Below are 26,254 nucleotides of genomic sequence, written 5' to 3'. Positions count from 1 at the left end.
GATGCCTGGGACAGGCAGACCTATCCCTGAGCTAGTGGAAGGAATGAGCATCAGGGCTTTGGCATCAGACCTACTCCGTGTATTCCAACTTTATCACTTTACCTCCTGTTCTTGTTGTGCTATGAAGCGTGGCCAGTGACATCTATGCTACAGTCCCTTAAGTGTCCAGCTCAGTGCTGTTGGTGTCATGTCACTGAAGGGGATAGGACAAGTTTGGGTGAGAATGTGCCTTGGGTTCTTAGTGCCAGAACCAAGCTGGGAGGCCTGTTGCTAAGTGTCCATTTCCCCTACAGAGCCACGGAAAGAGCTGGTCTGACCACCACACTTGCTGGCACTGCTGACCCATCCTAGGAATACAATCTCTCAGGGACCAGAGCAGCTCTAAGGACCAGAGGACATGGCAGAAACAACCTAAGAGAGGACGCCTGCAGCCTTAACCTCCACGGCCTTTGATATTTATGCAAGCCTGGTGTTGCCCCGTCCTCCAAACCACCCAGCTCTCATGCCTTTTCCTGGAAGGATTCACCTCCAGCAGCTGCTGCTTGTCTTGGTCTTAGCCTCATCTTAAAGGAGGTAGCTGGTGGGAGTGTGTGGCTCTGCCCCCTGCTGGCCACAAAGCCACAGGCAGGTGCAAAGCCCCTTTTCTTTCTCTTTTTTTAAATGTCCAAATCATGCATACTGTAGTCCAGAATCAAAGCACTTTTGCAAAGTGGCTACATGTCCAACCTCCAGAGCCTGTGAAGCCACATTCCAAGAGCCTGTTTACATGACGGCAGCATCAATCTCTGGTAGCCAGTCCATAGCTGGGACCAGTCTGTCTCCCTAATCCAGTTTGCTCCTTTTCTTAGTTCTTGGAGGTGGACAAGTCACTTATTCCCACAGGCTTCCCCAGGCTGAGGGTAGGAGTGGGACTGTTGAATTCCAAAGCACAAAAGGTGCAGTGGGGGATAGACTTCCTGTGCCTCAACTTACTACCCACCTCCTGCCTTCCAGTTCTGCCAGGTGCTCCATGCAGGGGACAAGAAGTAGGAGTCTGCTAGGACCCAGATGGGTAGGGGAAGAACCAGAGGGGAGGTCTGAGGTGCTCTCTGTCCCCTGAATGTGATGAACAGTCACCTTAGCTGGTCCTTGGTATGCCAGGCATCTGCCTGTTTCAGTCTGATCGGTGGGGGTGGATTGGCACAATTTCAGAGGCAGGAGCCCATGGGCTTGTCCCTTTTAGCTTGGCAGGAAGTACTGAGGTGGAAGGGGGGGAAACTGGCAAGGGGAGAGATTTATTTGGGCAGCAGGCCCAGATCTGGTCCTTGGACTTCTTTCTCTGACCTTTCTCTTCTCAGTGATGTCCTTTCTGCAGCTGCCTTCCAGCAAGGGTGATTCTACTGGGGGCAGCTGAGGCTGAGTGGCAAGGATGGGAAGCCAAAGGTGCATTTTACTCAACTCTTCCCTAGTCAGTGAGAGGCACCCAGTGGTCCTAGTGAGGAGGCCAGGTGGCTGTTCCCCAAATGTCAGCCTCTGCTACTGATCCTTCCTCTTGGAATTTTAATGACCTCTGTTTTTGGCCTATACCAACTATCTAGGTACGCCGACTTCCTCGTTGGCCCCCGTGACTCCATAGGGGTGGTCATAGTGCCTCCCTTTACAGTAGCCTGGTTGCCACTCAGAGCCATCCCTTCTTGATCCCCTTTCCTTAACAGTGACATGGACTTGAGCCTGGCAAGGCCTGCGTTTAGCTTCTCTGTTACCAGGAGAGTGACACTCTGGCCTGTCACCTGCCCCTCAAGAGCTGGGAACATAGAGGGTGTGTGGCCTGCTCTAGGGATTTTCAGTTCATCACTACCATCTTCTTCCTGTAGCTGTAAATCAAGTCTTTCCCTTGCCCTGTGGGTAATGGGGAGCTGCTGCTGGGTGTATGTTGCACCGCCCAGTGAGTTGAGGAAGGACAATCAGTAAGCACTGTTCTGCCTAGAGCTCATCTCCCCTGCCCTAGAACCCAGGACCATCAAAGCCCCATGGCAGCTAGCAGTGTCCTCGGAGATGGTGAAGGCAGGAGGGACCTCGACTTGTGTTTTTCCTTCCCCTCCAATGTTACTGGAGCGCTTCTCCTCAGTCGGGATTTTCTGAGTTTATCTCCCCACTGGGTGGGCCAGAGTACAAAGAAGGAATCTAGAAGAGTCAACTTTTCTTTGTCCTCTGGGGTAAATGAGCTTGACCTAGTCCAAACGGAGAGACCAAAAGCCTCTGATTTTTCATTTGCATAAAAATGTTAGAAGAGAGAAGTATATATATATATATATGTATTTCTTTAAATTTTTGAGTCTTTGATATGTCTATACAAACAATCCATTCCCTGTCCTAAAGCTTGAGTGAGACACATGAAAAAGCTGTGTTTCATTTAAAGGTATTAATTAAATGATTGAAACTTGAATGTGACTGCTGCTTTCTTCAAGCCCCGCCCCCCATTTCAAATGTCCTCAGTGGGTAATACTGGTAACAAGGTTTGAGGAAAGTACATCTCACACAGTAGCCTGAAAATCAAGCTATTACACTACCATAAAAGATGTTTCTTAATAGGGGAGGGGGAGGGCATGGTGGTATATGCGTGGGAGGCTGAGGCAGGGGCTTTACCTGGGCTATACAGTCAGTTCAAGACCAGCCTGAACCACACAGTAAGACCCTGTCTCAAAAAAAAAAAAAAAAAAAAAAAAGTGAAAAAAAAGGGAAGGGAAAATACTTGCCTGCAGGAAGCATCTGGCCCAAGACAGTGGGCCTCTTCTGTTTAGTACCACCAAAGGGCAAGAGGAAGAATCTGTTAACCACTATCTCCCATTCCCCCACCTGGTTACAGGACCAGAAGCACAAGACATAGGCAGCCCCAGCCTACATGAATGCCCCAGCAGCTGCCCCACACTTGGGTTCTCCCCAAGACAGTTCAGCTCACAGACAGGGCCCATCCAGACACCCTTGTTCAGACATTTTATTTGAATCAGACAGTGATGGTTAGTGATTTGATTAAGATGCCTTATGAAGAAGTACCCACCCTCTCTGAAGAAAGAGACAGGCTACACCATCCATCCCACCCCTGGTACTAACGCTACAGCTGGTTTAGGGAATGTCCAAACCTAGCTGGTCAGGGAAGCCAGGATCCCTGGGGCAGGCCCTTCCTCCCAGTACACCAAGCCACAGGGTAGACAGGCATGGAGAAAGCTGCCAACCACTTGGTGTTTAAACCACTGGTTGTTTTCCCTCCTCTTTCCTTTTCAAATCCCACAATTTCCTGTTGGGGAGAAGCCGTAATTAGCCCAGTCCAAGCACTAGATCCTGGCTAAAGGCACAGCTGCTGGGAATACTCCAAGAAAACTTGGGAACCAGTGTTTTTCCAATTACAAGGATTATGAGTTATATTGTAACCAGAATCTTCCAGTCAGTTGCCAAGGGAAGAAGGCAGAGCTGGCTTCCTGCTGCTGCCCAGCCTTCCTTGCCACCTGGGGGTCACTCTTGCTGCCTCTTAACGAGTTCTGCACCTCTAGAGTCCCAGACCTGCTGCTTCAGTGTCCTGGGAGATGGAGGATGGGTGATGGATGCAGCATACCAAGGAGACTGCAGATGACTTGGGATGGTGGGAGAAAGGAGGAGGAGGCCAGTCTGGCTAGCTAATGCTTCCTCCCTTCAGAGATTTACAGGAGATGCACCCCAGCTTGGTCATGAAGTTGCTTTGCTTCCACTGTGCAATGAGCTCCTCAGAAATCTTGAAGTCGGCCTGGACAAGATAGACCACACACACACACACACACACACACACAAACACACACACACATACACACACGAAAAAAAATTAGCTATGTGGTTGGAACTACAAAGATACTCTCTTATACACCTCTTAACACTACTTACAATGTAACCTGGTTCAATTTTTCTAAGAGTAGTTTCCCTGGATTTAATCCCTAGCACTTCAATCAGAACAAAACAAAAACTTAAGTTCAAAAGCTTTCATGTTCACGACTCAGATAAGTTCACTGTAAAATTTAAGAAAATAATTATGAATGAGTACAAAGACCTTTATATACTAAGACATTATCATAATATCCCCCCCGCCCCACCTTTTTGGGCAATGCTGGGGATTGAACCCGGAGTCTTGCACATGCTAGGCAAGTGTTCTACCATTGAGCCATGACCCTAGCCCATCATACCATTCTAATAGTGAAAAACTGAGAATGACCTCAGTACCTAGTAAAGTTTTAGGTAAATTATGATAACTATGATAGACTACTATATAATGTGACCTCAGTATTTAAGATGGAAGTTTTCAGGCATAATTGAAAATTTAGGAAACAGAATAAACATATAGTATGAATCAAACTGTAAATGTTTCTCTCTATGCAGAGCAAAAGGCCAGAAAGAAAGAATCACTAAGGACATTTTTTAGTGTGTCTATGGCAGAACTATGATTAGTTCCATGAGGAGAGGCAAGTTTTGGTGCTCTGTTCATAGATGTAACCCAAGAACTTAGAAGACTGCTTGACAGATATGGACTTAGTATTTAATGAATGATTGAATGAATTCAGGGTTCACTAGGGGCAGGCCATAGGTAAGTGAATGTTCAGAGAGCAAGGAGACAATGAGAATTCTAAGCTTAAGGTCATCAAGAGGGACCCTAGGAGGTTTTTGACCCTGGCACTATCACCTCATTTTTCTTTTCTTTTGTGGTGGAGATTGAAGCCAGAGCCAAGTCGTGCCAGGCACTCTACCTTCAGCTATACCCAGCCCCTAACTCTTATCACCTCTGGTGACTGTATGGTCTTGCCAGGTATCCTGCCAGGTAAAATGGGGATAATCTCCATCAGCTCCTGTTATGTACAAAGAACAAATAGGGAAGTGTCTAACATCCTTCACAAAGTGCCTTGGATAATCTGTCTGTGCTCGGAATATGAGAGCTTCTTCCAAGACCCCAAGCCTCTCAGATTCAGGAAGGTCTGGAAAAAAAGGGGCTCAGATACAGGAAATCCCACCTGAAAAAGAGGCAGCTGCAGGTTCAGTAACAAGGCAGAGTGGAGGTAGACCAGGCAGCCCAGGCAAGAGGGGGAACAACTGCAGCATTTTACCTGCAATTTCTCAAAGACTTTCTTCTTGGGCTTGAGCTCCTCATCTGCCTGGCCCTTCTCGAATCCCTTTACAAACACCCGCTCGCCAGGAGCAGAGCCTGCAGGGGGGTCCAGAGGTTCAACCTGGCAGCTTGCACCTTCTCTGGAAGACACACAGACAGGGACAGGGTGAGGCTCTGGATGGCTTCCAAAGGCCATGGAGGCTATGGGCCTTTATAAGGGGCCCTAATGGTATTTAGGAGATCCTCAATGTAGTGACCAGGAGGTCCTTATTGAGTCACTATGTTTCTGGACACCACCACAGTCAACCGTGGCTATGTGGGGAGAGAGAAACCAAACTGGGTTTCTAGAGGAGGAAGTTGGAAATGCCCAAGGATGACTTCATAGCCAATCAGCTAGGTTCGAACCATGACTCCACCCCTTATTAGTTTTAAGACTTGGATATCCTCACACCTCTATTTCTTTTTAGTAAAATTAACTTTAGGTAAAGTGCTTCATTCAGAGTAATTAGTACAGTGACTCCTTCATACATTCTCTTTTGGTATCAATGAGGAAAAGAAGAGTTTTCTAAGGCTTCTTCCTGGCATGTGGAAGGGCATCATATGGGCCAATTTCCCACTCTCCTTGGCCTCCCTAGGTCCCAACCCAAGTCCTCACTCACACAGAAGCACACAGAAGCATGCCTTGGGACTCGACTCCTCTCATCTTCTGCGGTTTCAGATTGCACAACACTACCACCAGCCTGTCTTGCAGCTCTTCTTTGGGCACAAACTGCACCAGGCCGCTCACCACTGTCCGTGGCTCAGCTTCCCCCACATCAATCTTCTCCACATACAGGCTGTCTGCATCTGGGTGCTGCCAGCAAGAGATGTCAGGTGGGACAGTTTCCCAGTGTAGTGGACTGAGGGCTGGTTTAACTCAGTCTCCAGAAAGGGAATCTTCTAGGCCAGTGATGGCGAACCTTTCAGAGCTTTCAGTGATAACAAACAACGGGCTCTGGCATGCGTGCCATAGGTTTGCCACCACTGCTCTAGGGCTAACTTTATTTCCAGATCTCAGACAGAAGATAGCAGAACAGGCCTTGAAGGTACATTCTACTCCTAGCCAAGAGGCTGCATTTGAGGAAATGAATCTAAATGTTTGTGGAAGACTCTCTAACAGAGATTAAATGGCCTGGACTGTCAGTGGCTACCATTATCTGTACACATGCTGCACCAGCCGGTCCCAGGGGACTGGGAGGTGGAGAGAACAAGGGTTGGGCTCACCATCTTAGACAGGAGCATCAGCAGCCCTCGAAAGGTAGTCTGGGCAGCTGGGTCTATATAGTGAAAAGCAAATCAATGCTGTGGGAAAAAAGAGCAAAACAATGGTCCTCAGCTACTGGTTCCATGACCTGTCTCTGGGGAAAAGGAAGTCCTCCTCTGTCCACCACTGTCTTGAGGGGCAAAGTAGCTGATCCAAGATAAGACTCACAGCTGGTCCAGGCAAGCCAGTACAGACCAGGTAAGTCCAGCAAGCCAAACTTAATGGATAAACAAGTTTCCTCTGACTGACACCTGCCCCTCCCCACCCCTGCTCTCAGTTTCTGGCTGTTTGGTTGTGGAAGGTCCAGAGGCAGTGATGGCTACAGGAAGCCTGATGCATGGAATTAGATACCTGGGTTCTGACTTGCAACATGACCCCAGGATGTTACTTCCCCTCTCTAGACCTGGTTTCCTCCAGATGAAATCTGACCCATCTGCCTCTATAGGATGTGGTGAAAAACAAGTACCTTCTCCACACTAATGATTTTCCCCACACGGATATCCAGCCGGGATGGAATGACCTCTTCTGGTTCTGAATTCTTAGCGGGGCCTTTGGCAATGGGCTCTGGGAATGAGAAGAACCCCATGGGGTCAGATTCCCCTCTTCCCCATGGCAGGTCAGCTGCTGATCTCACCAAGATGAGGACACGGAGATTAGGCAGGATTTAGGAGAATCCTCAGAACCTAGCCACTGAGTTGCACTTCTGTAAAAACAGGGTCAGTGACCTTTTAGAAATGACATGTCAGATTTATTTTCTTTCTTTCTTTTTCTTTCTTTCCTCCCTTGCTTTCTTCCTTCCTTCTTTCTTTTTTCCTTTCCTTTCCTTTCTTTTTTTTCCTTTTCTGAGACAGTGTCTCACAATGTAGTTCAGACTGGTCTTGAACTCACTGTGTAGCCCAGACTGATCTCAAACTTTCAGTGATCCTCCTGCCTCAGCCTCTGGTGTGCTAGGATCACGGGCGTGCACCACAACACCTGGCCAGATTTTCATCTATTCTCTCCTTCAGTTACTAGGCTGGAGGGTAGGGGACAGTAGTAACTTTGCCACCTTTGGGTGTTTCCACTCATGCATCCCATAAGAATTTACTGAATCTTTTCTGGGAGGGTCACAAAAAGTTATCAATGCTAGCATCTTGGCACCATGGCTAAGTAGATGGCTAAGCCAGGCAGGAGAACTGGAAGGAACCTGGGAGAATCCAAAGATAAGCTCCTCTAAGAAGCTCTGCAGGCTCTTCCCGAGCACCTGTGTAATACACAATCACCCTATATCACCCTACATACCTATCTCTCTCCTACTAAACAGACTAGAAGGGTCAAAGTACACAGCTCACACCAGGTTCTCTGCGAGTGATGGTGTAACGGTGTTATTACTGCATAGTATTAACCAAACCAAATCATAATGAATCAAGTTCCATTCCAGGTGTCAATGGGATAAAACATTCTTGCACTTAGGACCTGCTGGGTTCTTGGCCCCTCGGTTTTAAGTCAGATGTGTTTCTGAGCCCCACTGATAGGCTCTTTCCTGATGGTCTCACCCCCTCGCTGGCCCTTCCCCTTCCCATTCCTTCCCCAGATAGCCTTACTCTGCTTTGAGGGATCTGGGTAGGCAGCACTGGCCAGCTTCTTCAGGGCAGGGGCATTAAATTTTTCCCGAATGGGATCTAGCAGCTTGTTCAGGGCAGCTTCAACAGAATTCTTCAGGTCTCCAGGATGTACAACCTGTAGAGATGACAAGACCTGGTGAGATGAGGCCTGGAACAGGGTACAGGACTCCAGAATTTACTCAGAATGTGCATATAGGATGCAGGAAGTTTCTTCCCAGCTGAGTCTTGATCCTCACAGCAGTCTTGTAAGACAGCAGAGAAAGAGAAATTCAGAAAGCCTAACTAACTTGTCTGAAGTCTTTTGACTCTCAGTACCATAGTGACTTGAGGGCTTTCAGACTCTAAATGTGTATTCGTCTAATTCAGGTGAATTAGACTCTCCATTTAGGCTTAGAGTAGTGGCATATACCCAGTGGTATTCATGAATAGAAAACGTTTACATAGGTAACCCCAGGGCCAAAGTCTGAGTGATAGAGAAGAATGCAAGGGCTTTGGCGTTAGACAGACCTGGATTAGATTTCCAACTAGCTGTGTGACTCCAAACTAGGCATGTAACCCACTAAAGTTTTGGCTTTTCACCTTACAGAATCAGGATAACAATAGCTATATCTCATAGAGTCAGAATGAGGATTAAGTCACATAAAGCAGGCAGAAATGGTGACAGTAGTGCTGGTACATGGCATACAGGTTGAACATCTCTGATCAGAAATGCTCCAAAGGCTGGGCCCCAACATGACAACACAAGGAAATACCTCACATCTGACTTCAGGTGTGTGCTGCAGTCAAAATGTAGGCACACTAGGGGCCAGGGATTTAGCTCAGTGGTTCTGCTGCCTGCCTTGCAAGTGCAAGGTCCCAAGTTCAATCCCCGGTACCAAAAAAAAAAAAAAATGTAGACACACTAAAAATATTGTATGAAATCACCTCAGGCTACTTGTGTGAAATATATATGAAACAAATCAGTTTCATATTTAGACTTGAGTCCCATATGTAAGATATCTCACGTACATGTGAATGTTCCAAATCTAAAAGGATGTGAAGTCAGAAACATTCCTGATCCTAAGCAGGGCTGAGTAGTGTGGCCTCTGTGGCCTGCCTCAAATAGCAGAGAAGGGCTGGAGAGCAGTGGCTGTAAAACATCCCCAAATGGGTGATATGGGCCTCTAGCCCTGGGTGTCACCGAGTCTTTCCCACCATTTGATGCTCAACCCGCTCACAACATTGCCTCCAAGTGGTCCTTCAGCTGCTGCTACTCACCTCCAGGGAAGGGGCAGCCCTGTCCACCACCTATCTACACCTGAGGTCATCAGAAAGTTCTTCCTGATGCTGAACCTCAACATTCCTCCCTGGGGTCACCACTGACAGTCCTGCTTTGCCCTCTGGTGCCACAGGAAGAAACCTAGTCCCCTCCCCCTAGTCCTTCTCATATTTGATGATGGAACACATACATGCTTCCCAGCTAAAAGATCCGAAGTTCTTTCAACTGTATCTTTTTGTTGTTGTTTTGGTTTTTGAGACAGGGTCTCGTCAGTTCAAACTGGCCTTGAACTCACTATGTAGCCCAGGCTGGCTTCAAATTTATGGTGATCCTCCTGCCTCAGCCTCCCATGTGCTGAGATTACAACAGTTGTTGTGCCACCTTCCCCACCTTCAACTGTATCTTGTGACATATTTTTGAGACTATTCTCTGTCATGACATCTCTCTTTCTCCATGAATATGCCTCAGGTTGTCAAATAAACCTCTAAAAATTCAAGTCCGGGGCCAAATGCCCAACTTGATGGACTCAGAAGAGTGGTGAGCAACGTGGGACACCTCCTTTGTTCTAGAATATATATTTCTGCTGACTTACCCCAAGATTCCACGCTAAATTTTTTTTTTTTGTACTGGGGATTGAACTCAGGACCTTGCACTTGCAAGGCAGGCATGGCGTCACTGAGCTAAATCTCCAGCCCTAATGCTAACATTTTTTTGTTTTTGTTTTTGTTTTTGGTACCGGGCATTGAACTCGGGTCCTTGCGCTTGCGGGGCAGGCGGCGGAACCACAGAGCTAAATCCCCGGCCCAATGCTAACATTTTTAGTAGTCCGTCAAACTGCTTATTCAATCTAAATTCACAGTGAATCAAAACTCCCATTTTGGTGGGCGTGGTGACACACATCTGTAATCCCATTATTCCGGGAGGCTGAGGCAGGAGGACCAAAAGTTTGAGCTTAGCCTGGGCAACTCAGCGAGACTCTGTCTCAAAAAAATGAAAGAAGGGGCCGGGGATTTAGCTCAGTGGTTTCGCCGCCTGCTGTGCAAGCGCAAGGACCCTAGTTCGATGCCTGGTTCAAAAAAAAAAAAAAAATGAAAGAAGGGATGGGGATGTAGCTCAGTATACAAGTACTAGGTTCAATTCCCAGCACCACAAAACAAAACAAAACCCCCAAATATTTCATTTCCAATACACTATTACCACATCTTTTCTTTGTGACCTGGCCCTGCCTATCTTCCCACAATGTCCTACCTTAGCTTTTAGATTCCAGCCAGACCAAAACACTTATGATTCTTAAAATACCCTGCTGTTTCATCTTACCATGGCTTTGCACAGTTAGTTCCCTTGTAGATTTCCTCATGAACGCTTATTCTTCAAGCAAAACAGTGCTCAGATACTGCTCCCTCCACAAGCTTTTCTAGACAGCCAATTAATCGCTCCCTCATATTTTTTGCCTGGACCACAGAAAGCCATCTTTTGGTATCCATTAACTGCTTCCAGCTACCTACCACCTTCCCAACAAAATCAGATACTCAAATCCTCTGTACAAACTGGGATAGTGAGTTCAGAGTCTGCCAAAAAATGTATACACCAGGAAACTAAAAACATAAAATATTTTAATACTAAATTTATTGAGATATCATGAGATCAATGCAAGTTACCCTTGGCCTCTACAATTACAAGAGGTGCTTAAAGTGGTGGTCATTAGCTTGCAGACATTTACCAGTACAGTGAACTGCTGAAGGGTTCATGAATTTTTTTGGCAGATTCTATATTTCTGCAGATAACCTACACATATCCTCATATATACTTTATTTTATTTATTTATTTTTTGGTACTGGGGATCAAACTTGGGACCTTGTGCTTGCGAAGCAGGCAGCAGAACCTCTGAGCTAAATCTCTGGCCATCCTATATACTTTAAATCACCTCTACATTATGTATCATACCTTACACAATATAACTGGCACATAAATCATTAAGCTGCCTTGTTTAGGGAATAATGACCAAAAAAACTCTGTATCTGTTCAGTACAGAGACGATTTTTTCTTGAATATTTGGGGGAACTATACTATTTTTTTGGGAAGGGGTTACCGGGGATGGAACTCGGGACCTTGGGCTTGCAAGGCGGGTGCTAGAACCACTGAGCTAAATCCCTGGCCCTCTTTTCTTGAATATTTTGACTGGGTGTTGGTTAAACCCACAGGTGTAGAACTTGCAGACAAAGAGGCTGACTCCCTGCGTATGTACACATCTGGATTGAGCTCCTGATGGACTGAGCTTCATGAGGGCCTAACCCTCTTGGCAATACCTGTCCCTAGCATAGTGATAACACATAGGCACTTTGTAAGTCTATTGTTAAGCTGCTTGTTGAAATGAGTAGTAGCCTCGAATCTCTTCTTTTATACAGTAAGTCCTCAACTTAGGAACATTCGAGTTGTGCACTTTCACACATAGGAATGGACCATAAATGAACACATTGTGAAAGTAGCTCATGTGTCTGCTGGATATTGTCAGAGTTGTGCTGCTGTGTGCTTACTGTAAGGTACGATAGTGTACAGTAAGGCACTTACTGTATTTTTGTGTTTGGCTTTATGCTTTACATTGTATATTTGTGTCAAAGGTGTATAAGACTTATTTTGTTGGACTTATGAATGAATTCTCCTAGAATGGAACTTGTTCCTAAGTCGGGGACTTACTGTAGTTGTCTTTTTTGTGTGTGTGTGGTGTCAAATTCAAACTCAGAGCCTCACCCATGCAAACCACACATCTTACTAAAGAGTTACAACTTCAATCACTGTCACTTTTTGTTTGTTTTTGGTACTGGAGATCGAACTCATGACCTTGCACTTGTGAGACAGGTGTGGCACCACTGAGCTAAATCCCCGGCCCTCTGTCACTCTTTTTTGAATCATTATTTTGCACCTGTGCTTGAAATATTTCCTTTTGTTCAATTTAGTCCTTTATTCCAGCGCATCCAATTCTTTGGAGAGTGATATCAATATATTAGCTTTGTACTATTTGCCTATCTACTCAGTAAACCACATGAATCCTCATCTAAGTCATTAATGTAAAGCCCTGAAGAGCATCAAGACACAGCCCTGTGGCACGTAACTATAAACCTAGCTAGGCCAAAAGGGAAAAGACTGTCAGAATCTGGTAGGGTTTAGTTTTCCTCTACCTCATATTACCTCATTAGCAAAGTCCTTTTCCAGGTCTAGGTAGGCAGTGTAGGTTTTGTTTCCACCCCATTTCTCATCTCGAAGGATCACAAATTCTGCAAAAAAAAAAAGGACCTGTATCAAACTCATTGTTAACAGCAATCAGCATTCCTAACCTAAATGCATGACTATTTATAGTTTTTGCTATACATTTTGAAATTTATTATATGGGATTTCATTTCTATTTTGGGGGGAAGGACTGTGGCTTAGAATTCTTTCATATTATTCTAGTTCAACATTTTTGCCCCCATCCTCATTCCTGATACCCCTGCCTACCCTGATAACCCCTAAGAACCTAGCCTGGTAACAAACACATGGACAACTTAAGGACACCCAGCCTCATCCATACATTAATGTATAAGAAATCAGAGCAGAGATGCAGGGCAGCCAGCTCTGGCGGAAGAATCTGTGACAGATCATAAGCAAGATCACAGCAGGAGTTCTGCTTTTCCAGCTTGGCCCCTGTGAGGAAAGCAGGGAGGGTCTTACCAGACTTGAGGGGAAAGAGGACATGCTTGATAAAAGACAGAACCCCATTGTTCTCCACATTGCCTGGCTCACAGAAAGCCTTCTTCAATTTTTTCTTCACATCTTCCTTCCGATCAAGGAGATCAATCTTCGACTCCTAGAAATGGTAGGAGGTGTGTGTGGGGGGGACCTCTTGTGGTTGAAAATTAGAACATACTCAACTAATTTATTTAATTAAAAAAAAATTTTTTTTTTACAGTTTTAAACATCAGTCAACTATAACAAAAGCAGAGCCAGGTATGGTGGTGCACTCTTGTAATCCCAGCACTCAGGAGGCTGAGGCAGGAGAATTACCATGAGCTGAGGCCACATGGGCTACACAGTGAGTTCAAGGCCAGCCTAAACTACATAGTGAGGCCCTGTTTCAAAAAAAGAAACAAAAACTGGGCTGGGGATTTAGCTCAGTGTGATTCCGATACCTGCCTCGCAAGCACATGGTCCTGAGTTTGATGCCTGGTACAAAAAAAAAAAAAAAAAAAAAAAGAAACAAAAACAAAAACCAACCAACCAAAAAAAAGCAGAATTAATCAGAGTGAGGAACTACTCACAATCTTGTCACTCAGCAAATTAAATTTAAATTTTCTACATTCTTTCCAGAACTTGGCTATGAGATACAGATCATTATACTATCTTGTTTTTTCACTTGGGATTATGTCATAAGTATTTCTGATCAGCCACTTTGTCTTCATTTATATATATACTTTTTTTTTTTTTTTTTGGTTCTGGGGATCAAACTCAGGACCTTGTATTTGAGAGGCAGACACGGTGCCACTGAAATCCCCAGCCCTATAAATGTACTTTTTTTTCTTGGTACCGGGGATCGAACTTGGATCCTTGCGCTTGCGCAGCAGACAGCGAAACCACTGAGCTAAATCCCTGGCTATAAATGTACTTTTTGAGACAGAGCCTTACTATGTAGATCAGGTTGGCTTCAAACTTATAACACTCCTCCCTCAGCCTCTTGAGTCTAGGATTATAGGTGTGTGGCACTGTGCCTGGTTTTTAATTTATAATGTCTATACTGTTTTATATTCCCAGTTATTAGTGACAATATAATAATTTCTAAATTGTTAGATTATGTCCTAATTTTTACAAATTATAAATAAAGCTATACCGAACATCTTTGCAGAATTTTTTTTTTGCCATCTCTAGGAGTATTTCCTTAAACTACCCAAAATTGCAAGTTTCAAAATTGTTTTCTGAAAGGCACAATAATTGACACTGAAGTCAGCCACATGTGAAGATACCTGTTTCACAGCATTAGTCCTGGAATTCATGTGCTGGGAAACTTAATCTTCAAAGTCATATGTTAATAAATTTAGAGGTGGTTTTTGGGAGGTGGCTAGTCATGAGGGCTCTGCTTTCATGAATGAATTAAGCCATTCAGGGATTAATAGGTTATTGGGTTATCAAGGGAGTATTTTCATTATACAAATGAATGGTCTGTGGCACACTTGTGCTGTCTTGCCATGTGATGTTCTGCACTGCTTTGGGACTCTGCAAAGCCACCATCACCAAAAACTCTATCCCTGGGGCTCTTTTTATTTTTTATTTTGAGTCAGGGTCTCCCTATGAGGTGCTCTGGCTTAGACTTCCCAGGTTCCAGAACTGTTTTCTTTGCTTTCTAAATGAATTGGTCTCAGGTATTCTGTTATAGCAACAGAAAATAGACAAGATACTGGGGATTATATATTTTTTAGTGGGATTTTCCTTTTATAATAATAGGTTTTATTTTCTTTTGTGGTACTGAGGACTGAATCTAAAGGACTTGTGCATGCCAGGTAAGAGGTCCACTGCTGAGTTATATACCTAGCCCTTTATTTTTTTGGTACCAGGGATTGAACTCAGGATCTTGCGGTTGCAAGGCAGGTGTGGCACCACTGAGCTAAATCCTCAGCCCCCCAGCCTTCTATTTATTTATTTAATTTTAATTAATTTATTTTTTCAGCCTTCTATTTTTTGAGACAGGGTCTTACTCAGCTGCCCAGGCTGACCTTGAACTTGCAATCCTTCTGCCTCAGCCTCTTGAACACCTGGGGCTATTGTTCCTTGCTTTTAAATTTATTTTTATTATTATTATTTTATTATTATTTTTTTTGGTACCAAGGATCACACTTGGGTCCTTGCGCTTGCACAGCAGGCAGTGAAACCAATGAGCTAAATCCCCAGCCCTCTTTCTTTTTTTTGGTGTTTCTTGTTTTGGAGTTTATAGTCATTTGAGTTCAATGGTTACCAGTCTAGTTTACATATGATTGTATATGAATCTTCTGACATTTAAAAAATATATATAAATTAATGAGGTCTATCAAAACCTGAGTCAAAGTTCCTTGGTGTTGGACCAGGCACCTGCATTTTAAAAAAGTTTTTGGCCTTGAGCTGGGGGTAGAGCTCAGTAATAAGAGTGCTAGTATAGAATATGCCAGGCCCTAAGTTCCATCCCTAGTACCACCATAAAAAAAAAACAAAAGTTCTCCAAGTGATCCTGGTGCACAGCAATGTCTGGGAACTGCTGCTAGGCTTTATTTCTAGGTTCAAGATGTGGCAATGTCACTCAGGATGAGTGATATGATACTTTGTCAAAGGAGCAACTAACACACGGAGCATTATGAGTATATTCTTTTAAGAATAATGACAGTAGGGCCAAGGATGTAGCTCAGTGGCATAGCATCTGCCTGGCAAGCTTGAGGTCCTGAGGTACCAAAAAAAAAAAAAAAAAAAAGAATAATGACAGACAGTATACATGCACATATTTATCAATCTCTGTTCAAAGTGTGAGAACTCAAGAGTTAAAGAACTAGATGGGAGAAAAAAAAGAACGAGACAATTACCTAAATATGACATAAACCAGAATCACCTGGTAGGGGGCTGGAGGCGTAGCTCAGTGGTAACATGCTTACTTAGTATGGGTGAGACCTAGATTTGATACCTAGTATCAAACTAACTAAATAAACAACAATAACAACAACAACAACAAAAACTAAACCAAAACAAACACTAAGTAGGATTTGAAAGAAATCCCCGCCCATCAGCATTTAGGCTTGAACCCAGAGCCTTGCACATACAAGGCAAACAGTTTATTACTGAGTTCTGTTCTAGCACTTTTTTTTTTTTTTGGATACCCGGGATTGAACTCGGGACCTTGCGCTTACAAGGCAAATGCCAGAACCACTGAGCTAAATCCCCAGCCCTGTTCCAGCATTTTAAAAAATAAAGTCTCTTTAAATTGCCCAGGTTAAAAATAAATAAATAAATTGCCCAGGCTGGCCCTGAATTTGCAATCACTTCTCAGCCTCCCAAGGAGCTGGAATTACAGGCATATGTCACTGTATCTGCTGAGGAAAAAACACATTTCTGAGTCACTCCTGGAAGTACTTTATCAGACTCTCTAAGGACAGAGTCTAATCAACAACAACAACAACAAAGTCTGTAGGTGATTCTATAGGTCAGCCAAAGCCAGACATGGTGGCAGTACATGTCTGTAATCCCAAAGCTCAGGAGGCTGAGGCAGGAGGATTGCTGAGGCCAACCTGTGCTATATAGCGAGTTCAAGTCCAGCATTAACTACATAGTGAGACCCTGTCTCAAAAAAACCAAAAAACCAAAAAAACACAATCTCCCCCAAATCATATTTATCGTTAGCTATATCAAATATCACTCCAAGTATCAAAATACTAAAATACTGATTGCTGAAATACAACATTGGCCTTCTAAAAAATAAGCTTCATTTTGTCACAACTCTGTGAAAGCAGAAACTATTTATTTATTTATTTTTGTGGTACTAGGGATTATACCCAAGGCCTTTGCACTGAGCTACATCCCCAGCTCTTTTCAAAATTTTAGGACAGGCTCTTGCTAAATTGCCCACACTGGGCTCTGATTTGTGATTTTCTGCCTCTGCCTCTCAGAGTGCTAGGATCACATTTGTATGCCACCATGCCCATTTAAGAAACAACTTTTCCTTGTGCTTTTATCAGTACCAGTAATAACTGTTAAAAATTATGACTGGGCCAGGGATTTAGCTTGGTGGTGCCACCACCTGCCTTGCAAGTGCAAGGTCCTGAGTTTGATCCCCGGTACCAAGAAAAAAAATTATGACTGGATCCTATCAGGAGTGGATCTGAGTCTTTCAATTCTCAAGACCCATTGAATTATTTGGCTGACTTAAGGTCCTTTACACTTCAAATACAGTAGACCTTCCAGTTACTACTGGCCTGACACACGACCAGAATTTTAGTTTTAACTTAGACCAAAGTCTTGAGTTATGACCCAAATGCCAGCTGCTTATGCTTCCAGATGGTCTCAGATACAGATTTAACCCTTAAAGAATTCTGGAAGAAACATTACAACATCTTTTCCTGTTTGGGGGGGTAACAGAAAAATCCTGGGCCAATGTCTCTGCAAGGACACTGAGATCTTCCTGTATACAGGAGAGACTTTGAAGGCTGTGTAGAGGAGCCTGAGCCTTCAATTGACCAACTTGAGTTACAACCAGCCCTTGTGAATGAATTGAGTTTGTAAGTCAAGGGTCCACTGTACTTGAGCATTCTAGTTAGCTAAGTTACTGTTCTTTTGAGTCTTTGACTCCTTTTTCCTTTTGAGATAGGGTCTCGGTGTGTAGTTTGGGCTAGCCTTGAACTCACCATGAAACCTAGGCTGGTATCAAACTCGAGATGATTCTCCTGGCTCAGCCTCACAAGTGCAGGGATTCAGGCATGTGCCACAATGCCTGGCGAGTCTTCATTCTCTTGCCAAAGATTTCTAGAGCTCAAGAAACAATTGACAATTTACCTCTTCTGAAGAGCTCATTTTGCTCCCAGTTAATCCTGGGACCATTGGATTCATCAGATGGATCCGTTTTGAGTAGCCAAGTGCAGGGAGGTACTGAGAGATTAGAAAGAAACACACAAGAGCAGATATTCATTTAACAGTTTGATATACTCTTTCCAATCTCTTTTCTACTGAATATACAGTTTTCAACAGTGATCATAATTTGAACTAAGTTATTTTCTATTAGTATTACATTGTAAGGGCACTGAACATATCCTCCCACCATAAACAACAACAAAGGCTAGAAATATATAAAATATCCATTTGAAAGCATTGGGCAGCAACCAGTGTAGGGCTACTGATCTTGAGAGAAAGAAAATTCACCCCAGCATTCTTCAAGAGTGCATTTTTTTTCAAACCAGATGCTGAGAAAGAGAACACATAGATACAGTCTAAGCAGAGGAGACAAGAGACTGGCACTCAGTTGCTAGGAGGCTAGGATATCTCCCAACAAATCCCATGTTAAAATTTCCTATTGATTTCTTGGTTGACTCATAGCTGTGCATGCACATGGTGAGATTCCAGGAAGTCTGGCAGAGAACAGGCTCTGGGAAGCTGGAGACCTGAGTAAGAGATTCAGGGGTTGTACAATACGGGGGGCCAGAGGATAAGCTTTGGGTCCAGTCAAAATAGATAGGGTTTTGTGAATGCTCTGAGATTTCACTTTGAGGCCCTTCAAAGTCTGCACAGTATGAATAATGACTGCATTGTAAAAGTAAAGGAAAAACAAAGTGGACATGTTCTAACAAAGCCTAAAGCCATCCTCTAGTATAATCAGAAGGTGAAAAGTCAGTAATTTAGGAGTCTTTGGAAAACATAGCATTCTATAAACATAATCCAGAGCCTCTATACAATGTCCACAAACTCTCTGAAATGTCAGAAAAGTTCTAGAAATGGGAAGCAGAAAAAAGTGACTGACAGTCAAGAGAAAAGTCAACAGAATCAGATCTATAAACAATCCAGTTATTAGAGTATGTAGAACAGGATGTCAAAATAATTGGTACGTTAAAGGAAATAAGAGGAAAGGATGAACAAAATCGTTAAAAGAGGGCCAGGGATTTAGCTCAGTGGTTTTGCCGCCTGCTACGCAAACACAAGGACCCGAGTTCAATCCCCGGTACCAAAACAAACAAACAAAAAAACCCACTATCTTTTAACCATTTTTTTTTTTTTTGGGTACTGGGGATCGAACTCGGGTCCTTGCTCTTTCGAGGCAAGTGGTGGAACCACTGAGCTAAATCCCTGGCCCAAAAGATAATGATTTAAAAATTTTTTTTTTTTTGCAGTACCAGGGGTTGAACTCAGGACCTTGCCCTTGAGAGGCAGACATGGCACCACTGAGCTAAATCCCTGGCCCAAAAGATAGTGAATTTTAAGAGTAGAGATCTATGGGGCCGGGGATTTAGCTCAGTGGTTTCGCTGCCTGCTGCACAAGCTCAAGGACCCAAGTTCGATCCTCGGTACCAAAAAAAAAAAAGAGTAGAGATCTATAAAAAAAGAACCCAATAGGGGCCGGGGATTTGGCTCAGTGGTTCCATCACCTGCCTTGAAAGTGCAAGGTCCCAAGTTCAATCCCCGGTACCACCAAAAAAAAAAAAAGAACCCAATTAAAGTTCAAAAAAGGCATAATACAATCCTGGATCTAACAGAAGATAGAACTGAAACACCTAAAAATGAAACCAAAAACCAAAACCAAAACAAAACAAAAAATTAAACTAAAGCAGAGAAGGAGCAAAGAAAGGAAAATAATGAAGCAAATATTACACATATGGCACGAGAGATTTAACATATGTATAACTGGAATCTTAAAAGTAAGACACAAGCAATATTTGAAGAAATAATGGCTGATAGTTTTAAAACTTTGATGAAAACATCAACTCAAATTCAAGAAGTCAGCAATATCTAAGCACAATAAATACAAAGAAAATTTTAGCTCAAAACATCATAATCAAAACCAGAAAAATTTATGTTTATATTTATCTATTATTTATTTACTTATGTGGTATAGAGGATTAAACTCAGAGCATTCACAGAGCTACATTCCCAGCTCTTTTCTTTTCCTTCCTTCCTTCCTTCCTTCCTTCCTTCCTTCCTTCCTTCCTTCCTTCCCTCCCTCCCTCCCTCCCTCCCTCCCTCCCTCCCTCCCTCCCTTCCTCTTCTTTCTTTCTCTCTCTCTCTCTCTCTCTCTCTCTTTCTTTCTTTCATTCATTTATTCATTTTGAGACAGTCTCACTAAATTGTTAAATTGCCCAGCCTGGGCTTGACCTCACAATTCTCCTGGCTCAGCACTTAGAGAAGCTTTCTAGGTATTAGGATTATAGCTTTTTTTGAGTGCTGGGACTATAAGTATGGGTCATCATGATTGGTTTAGAAAAATGTATAAGCCTCCAGAGAAAAGACATTATTATCTTCAAAGGAGAAAACCCTAAGGCTTACAGTGATTTCTAAATGGAAATCATGGAAACCAAAAGATAATGGAATGATTCCTTCAAAAAAAGAGAATGCCTAGGAGAAGGAGGGAGCTCAGTGTTACAGGACGTGCCTAGCATGTACAAGGACCTGGGTGTTCAATCCCCAGCACCACAGAAAAGAAAATGAAATGAAAGTAGAGAAAGAAAAATGATTGCAAACTTTATAATTTTATACCCAGTGATACAAAAAGAAAGCTATTTCCAGACAAAAGAAAGCTGAATAAACTCATTGTCCAAAGATATGAATTACAATCACAAAATACTAAAGGAGGCTCCTTGGGTTGTAAAGGAAATGAACTTGCATGGAAACACAAAACCGTAGGAAGGAATTACCAGTACCAGAAAGAGCAAGTAGGGATAAATATACACAAAAATTGATTGTTTAAAAGATAATTACAGTGTCTTTAGAATTTAAAATATCTTCAAAAAGTAAAACATGACAAAATCACAAAGGGCAGGAGGGAGATAAAAGGAGTAAATCAAAACAGGTCAACCATAACATTACAAAGATACATGCTATAATCTCTAGGGCAGGAAGGGGCAAATCTTTTCTGTAAATGACTGGATAATAAATATTTTAAGTGCTGTGAACCACAAATGATCTCTACTGCATATTCTTCACTTTTTTTTTTTTTGGTACCAGGGATCAAACTCGGGTCCTTGCACTTGCACAGCAGGCAGCGAAACCACTGGGCTAAATCCCCGGCCCATATTCTTCACTTTTGTTGTTGTTGTACTGGGGATTGAACCCAGGATCTTCACTCTGAGCTACATCTCCATCCCCCACTCCTCAACTTTTTTGGGATAGGATCTTGCTAAATTGCCCAGGTTGGGCTTGAACTTTTGATTCTCTTGCCTCAGCCTTCTAGGGTGCTGGGATTATAGGTATGTGCCACTGTGCCCAGCTTGTTCACCATTTTTGTTGTCTTTTAAAAATGTAAAAATCGGGCCGGGGATTTAGCTCAGTGGTGCCACTGCCTGCCTCCCAAGAGCAAGGTCCTGAGTTTGATCCTCTTACTAAAAAAAAAGTATAACTCATTCTCAACTCTTGAGTAACACAAAAAACAAGCTATAAGTTGAATCTTTGATAGTATAATAAAAGAATGTTCAACTAAAAAGTTAATAGAGTAGATAAAATAAGAAATAATTGGCTATAGATTTAGCTCAGTGGGCACCATGCCTGCCTTGCAAGCACAAGGTCCTGAGTTCAATCCCGGGTACCAAAAAGAAAAAAGAAATAATCGATTGATAAAAAATTTGCAAGTGGTCAGAGATTTACCTTAGGGGACCCGCCACCTGCCTTGCAAGCGCAAGATCCCGAGTTCGATCCCTGATACCAAAAAAAAATTTTGCAAGCATTTCCCTATTCATTAAATAGATTCCCAAACCACCATTTTAATATTGTATAATATTCCACTGTGAGGATTTTTTTTCATAATTTATTTAACCAATCCCTTGCCACTGGATATGTTTATTTCCAGATTTTTGCTTTAAATTGAGAATGTAGTTAAGTACTAGTATATATAACCCTAGTTGTACTTTTTTATTTCCTTTTAACAAATTTCTAGAAACAGAATTAAAAAGGGTAGAAACATTTAGAGTTGTCTTTCCAGAATTTACATTTCTCCAACTAGTGTTTTCTCTACACCCTTGCCAGTATGAGGTTTTGAGAAGCAACCACTTCTCAATAGTCATTTTCAACACACTCAAGTTCTTTCCTAGAAAAGAACTATTACAGGTTTCTGCTGATTTTCTGCTAAACCCTGTTAAACCTTATCTCAGAGATGAGCAGATTACATAAGACACAGGACAGTGTAGACCAAATGCTCTGGGGAAGAACAGTAATTCTGGCCGGTAGTGCCTCTCCCTGTAAAACTGAGCTACTAGAAAGGAAGCAAATCTAATAGGTATTAGGTAGGGTAGCAAGCATATGAACTTTTGAGGTATATCTGGGTACTAATTCTGGCTTAGTTACTAATTGTAAGATACTAGACAACTTTTGTTTTCTTCTACTGTTAGTCTTCTCATCTGTAGAACAAGGAAAATAATACTTACCATACAGTATGATTATGACTGGTGGGACTGGCATATTGTAGTTCAATACATTTAAGTGCATACCTCTGAGGCTCAATGAAAACAGACAGGAAAGAGAAAGAGGATACTAACCTTCTCAGCAAAGGTGAATATCTTTCTCTGATCAACACCTCCAAATTGGGCATCTACTTTTAAATACTCTTCATCCAAAGCCTGTGGAAAGAAACACACGAGCATAAACACCTGCTGTACATTTTCAGTAGGGGTCTGAGAAATTAGAAACTGTCAAGTCCTAGATTTTTCAGAAAGGAGAACCAGGAAGAAAATAAACAGCACTGAGCCACTGTGCTAGCTCCAAGAGCTCCATAAACTGTTCCTGGGTGCCTGTGGTGAACATTATTCCATGAAGATGTCATGGGATAAAAAAATATGAAGAGTAGTCTCTGGTCTCAGGATGCTCCCAATCCACGGCAGAGGAAGGGAAGAAAGAGAAGATAAACCACAGTCATGTCAAAGGTATGCCTCTGAACAAGACAGACTGTGACACAGGTCAAATGAGTAGCATAAAATCATAGGGCTGGAGATGCAGCTCAGTGGTATTGTTGTGCTTAGGATGCATAAGGCCCTGGGTTTCATACACATGAAAAGTAAGTCTGTCCTGCCAGAACTGAGAAAAAAGATGCAACTGAACTATTACAGGAACAGTGCTCATCACTACATGCCAGGCCTGTTGCCAGTCCAGCAGATGCAGAAATGTATCAGACCCAGGCTTTCCCTTCAAGAAGCTCAATTATTCACTCGGGGAGATACATGTAAACAGACCATTTTCAGCACAGTGTGCTAAGGGCTAATCTGAATGTTCATGCAAGGAACAATGGCAACACGAAAGAAGAATTGATTATTTCTCTACTCAGATGGTTGTGGGAAAAGGCTTCCTAGAATTAGTCTGTGGGCTGAGCTTGGCTTTGAAGAACACATAGATGTTTTTGACCATGAAGAGGAAACAGAATGTGAGAAGGCTTACAGGTGTGAAATGTTTAGGGAAATTATGAGTGATTCAGTCTGCAAAAGCACAAACTTTAAGGGATACAGAAAGTAGTGAGTGAAGAGGTTGGAAAAGTAGGTTAGAAAAAAAAAAAAAAAGAAAAAAGAAAAGTACTTAAGGACCATAAAATGTCATGCTAAGTTGCCTAGTGTTATCCTGGCCAGTGAAAAATTTCAAGGAGGGGAAAAACATAACCAGCACTGCAGAAAGGTCACATTGATGATAACGGCAGGGCATGAACTAGAGGTCTATAGATTGGAAACAACATTACTAGAAGGCTTTCTGAGAATCTAGATGAAAAATCCCAATGAATCAAGGGAGTGGAGATGTGGAGCAAGAAGAAATTTAAGACGTTTTAGGAAGCAGAAGTGGGCCAGGGATTTAGCTCAGTGGCGCTGCACCTACCTTGCAAGTGCAAGGTCCTGAGTTTGATCCCTGTACCACAAAAAAAAAAAAAAAAAAGAAAGAAAAGAAGCAGAACTGATAAAATTTAATCCATATTGGCTGAGGGTAGGGAGAGAGAAAAGCAAAGAGATGGAGAATACAGAAGATTGAACAAATAAGAACAATCCAGATTAGCATTATTCAATAGACCTTTCTGTGATGATGAATATGTTGTATATTTGTGCTATCTGAGATAATAGCCACCAGCCACGTGTGGCTACAAGGAACTTGAAATATAGCCAACGTGACTGAAAAACTAAACTTAACTTTTTTTGTAGACTGGGTGTTGATATGTTGCCCAGGCTGGCCTTGACCTCCTGGGCTCAAATAATCCTCCTGCTTCAGCCTCTCAATTAGCTAGGACTACAGGTGCACACAACACCTCACTCAGTTAAAATCTTAATTCCTTTTAATAGTCCCATATGACTAAGACTAGAGGCTACCATATTGCACAGTGGAAATCTAGAAAGTCTCTAGGTTTAATGTTGGCAAAGATCTCTGAGGTGGCAAGGGGAGATTATTTTTTTATAGCAAACATTATAGAGATTTTAAAAAAGTTTAATGTATTTACATTTTCATGCCATCTTCCTGAGGTAACCAGAATCAGCAGCTTGGTTTGTATATTTGTGTCTTTGTCCTCACCTGTACAAATACAAATGTCCATGAAATGTGATGTGATTGTTTTGTTTAATGCAAAATAGGATCATGGCTAAAATTTATTTTCATATATCAATTTATTTTCAATTTTATTTTTTTCAATTAAGAGATTATGATTAGCCTGGCACAGTGCTGCAAGGCTGTAATCCCAGCACTCAGGAAGCGGAAGCAGGAAGATTGCAAGTTCAAGGCCAACTTGTGCTATATAGCAAATCTGGAGCTATCTTTAGCTGAGATACTATCTCAAAAATCAAAAACAAAAAGGTTATGATTAACATAAAGAAGATGTGTGAGATGAACAGTGTCTTAAAGAACAGATGGGAGGGCTCTTCCGCCGCCATTTTAAATCCAGCTTCACACAACACTCCGCCGCTGCCAGCATCCGGGCGATCCGCCGGCATCCCAGCGATCCGCCAGCATCCCAGCGATCCGCCGGCATCCCAGCGATCCGCAGCGCGCGCCCGCTCTCCCCTGCCGACGGTTCCGCCACCATGGAGGACATGAACGAGTACAGCAATATAGAGGAGTTCGCCGAAGGGTCCAAGATCAACGCAAGCAAGAACCAGCAGGATGACGGTAAAATGTTTATTGGAGGCTTGAGCTGGGATACAAGCAAGAAAGATCTGACGGAATATTTGTCTCAATTTGGGGAAGTTGTAGACTGCGCAATTAAAACAGACCCAGTCACTGGAAGATCAAGAGGGTTTGGATTTGTGCTTTTCAAAGATGCTGCTAGCGTTGATAAGGTTTTGGAGCTAAAAGAACATAAACTGGATGGGAAATTGATAGACCCCAAGAGGGCCAAAGCTTTAAAAGGCAAAGAATCCCCTAAAAAGGTTTTTGTGGGTGGATTGAGTCCAGATACTTCTGAAGAACAAATTAAAGAATATTTTGGAGCCTTTGGAGAGATTGAAAATATTGAACTTCCCATGGATACAAAAAGAAATGCAAGGAGAGGATTTTGTTTTATCACGTACACAGATGAAGAGCCAGTCAAGAAATTGTTAGAAAGTAGATACCATCAAATTGGTTCTGGAAAGGGTGAAATCAAAGTTGCACAACCCAAAGAGGTATATCGGCAGCAACAGCAACAACAAAAAGGAGGAAGAGGTGCTGCAGCTTGTGGGCGAGGTGGTACTAGGGGTTGAGGCCGAGGTCAGGGCCAAAACTGGAACCAAGGATTTAATAACTATTATGATCAAGGATATGGAAATTACAGTAGTGCCTATGGTGGTGATCAAAACTATAGTGGCTATGGCAGATATGATTATACTGGGTATAACTATGTGAACTATGGATATGGACAGGGATATGCAGACTACAGTGGTCAACAGAGCACTTACGGCAAGGCATCTCGAAGGGGTGGCAATCACCAAAATAATTACCAGCCATACTAAAGTGGAAGACATTGGAGAAAACAGGAGATGCTAAAGAAATCTTGCAGGATGACATTGAATATTGGTCTTCTGTTGCTCTAATGATTATTTTGTAAAAGACTTTCTAGTGTACAAGACACAACTGTGTCCAACTGTATATAGCTGCCAGTTAGTTTTCTTTGTTTTTACTTTGTCCTTTCTATATGTTATGCCTCAGTGTGGATTTGTGTTTATACACATTTTATTTGTATGAAAAAGAACAGATGGGAGGATTTACAATCAAGTAAAAGAGCATTCCAGGAAGCGAAGGAAGAGGAAAAGGAGGGGAGACAGGAAGGAAAGCCTAGAGTCTGGTGAAGGAAATAGCAAGTGCACCAGTTTAGCTGGTGT

The 26,254-nt window shown here is 42.7% G+C and overlaps 2 protein-coding genes and 1 pseudogene across 5 annotated transcripts in view; 2 read left to right on the top strand and 1 right to left on the bottom strand.

Annotated features, from left to right (window-relative positions):
* Nhsl3 (NHS like 3) overlaps positions 1 to 2,425 on the top strand; it is a 29,260-nt gene extending 26,835 nt beyond the window's left edge. For all 4 annotated transcript variants that reach the window (XM_087215363.1, XM_004850874.4, XM_004850875.4 and 1 more), the window contains exon 7: positions 294 to 2,425. In XM_087215363.1, coding sequence (XP_087071489.1) covers positions 294 to 316 — 23 coding nt within the window. In that variant the 3' untranslated portion in view covers positions 317 to 2,425. The remainder of the gene's footprint in view (positions 1 to 293) is intronic.
* Positions 2,426 to 2,959: 534 nt separating this feature from the next.
* The window catches only part of Yars1 (tyrosyl-tRNA synthetase 1), a 34,682-nt gene continuing 11,387 nt past the window's right edge, over positions 2,960 to 26,254 (bottom strand). The window contains exons 5-13 of the mRNA XM_004850879.4: positions 22,475 to 22,555; positions 17,799 to 17,891; positions 12,972 to 13,107; positions 12,453 to 12,538; positions 7,988 to 8,123; positions 6,871 to 6,968; positions 5,761 to 5,954; positions 5,100 to 5,241; positions 2,960 to 3,757 (exon numbers count right to left, since the gene is read on the bottom strand). Coding sequence (XP_004850936.1) covers positions 3,647 to 3,757; positions 5,100 to 5,241; positions 5,761 to 5,954; positions 6,871 to 6,968; positions 7,988 to 8,123; positions 12,453 to 12,538; positions 12,972 to 13,107; positions 17,799 to 17,891; positions 22,475 to 22,555 — 1,077 coding nt within the window. The 3' untranslated portion in view covers positions 2,960 to 3,646. The remainder of the gene's footprint in view (positions 3,758 to 5,099; positions 5,242 to 5,760; positions 5,955 to 6,870; positions 6,969 to 7,987; positions 8,124 to 12,452; positions 12,539 to 12,971; positions 13,108 to 17,798; positions 17,892 to 22,474; positions 22,556 to 26,254) is intronic.
* Positions 24,936 to 25,952, top strand: LOC101723473 (heterogeneous nuclear ribonucleoprotein D-like pseudogene; annotated as a pseudogene).

The sequence above is a fragment of the Heterocephalus glaber genome, unplaced genomic scaffold (genome assembly GCF_053883595.1).
Source record: "Heterocephalus glaber isolate CG9 unplaced genomic scaffold, H.glaber_assembly_v1.0 deba00001452, whole genome shotgun sequence".
NCBI lineage: Eukaryota > Metazoa > Chordata > Mammalia > Rodentia > Bathyergidae > Heterocephalus > Heterocephalus glaber.
The sequence above is the reverse complement of the archived record's forward strand: the minus strand, read 5'-3'. Positions and strand labels throughout refer to the sequence as shown.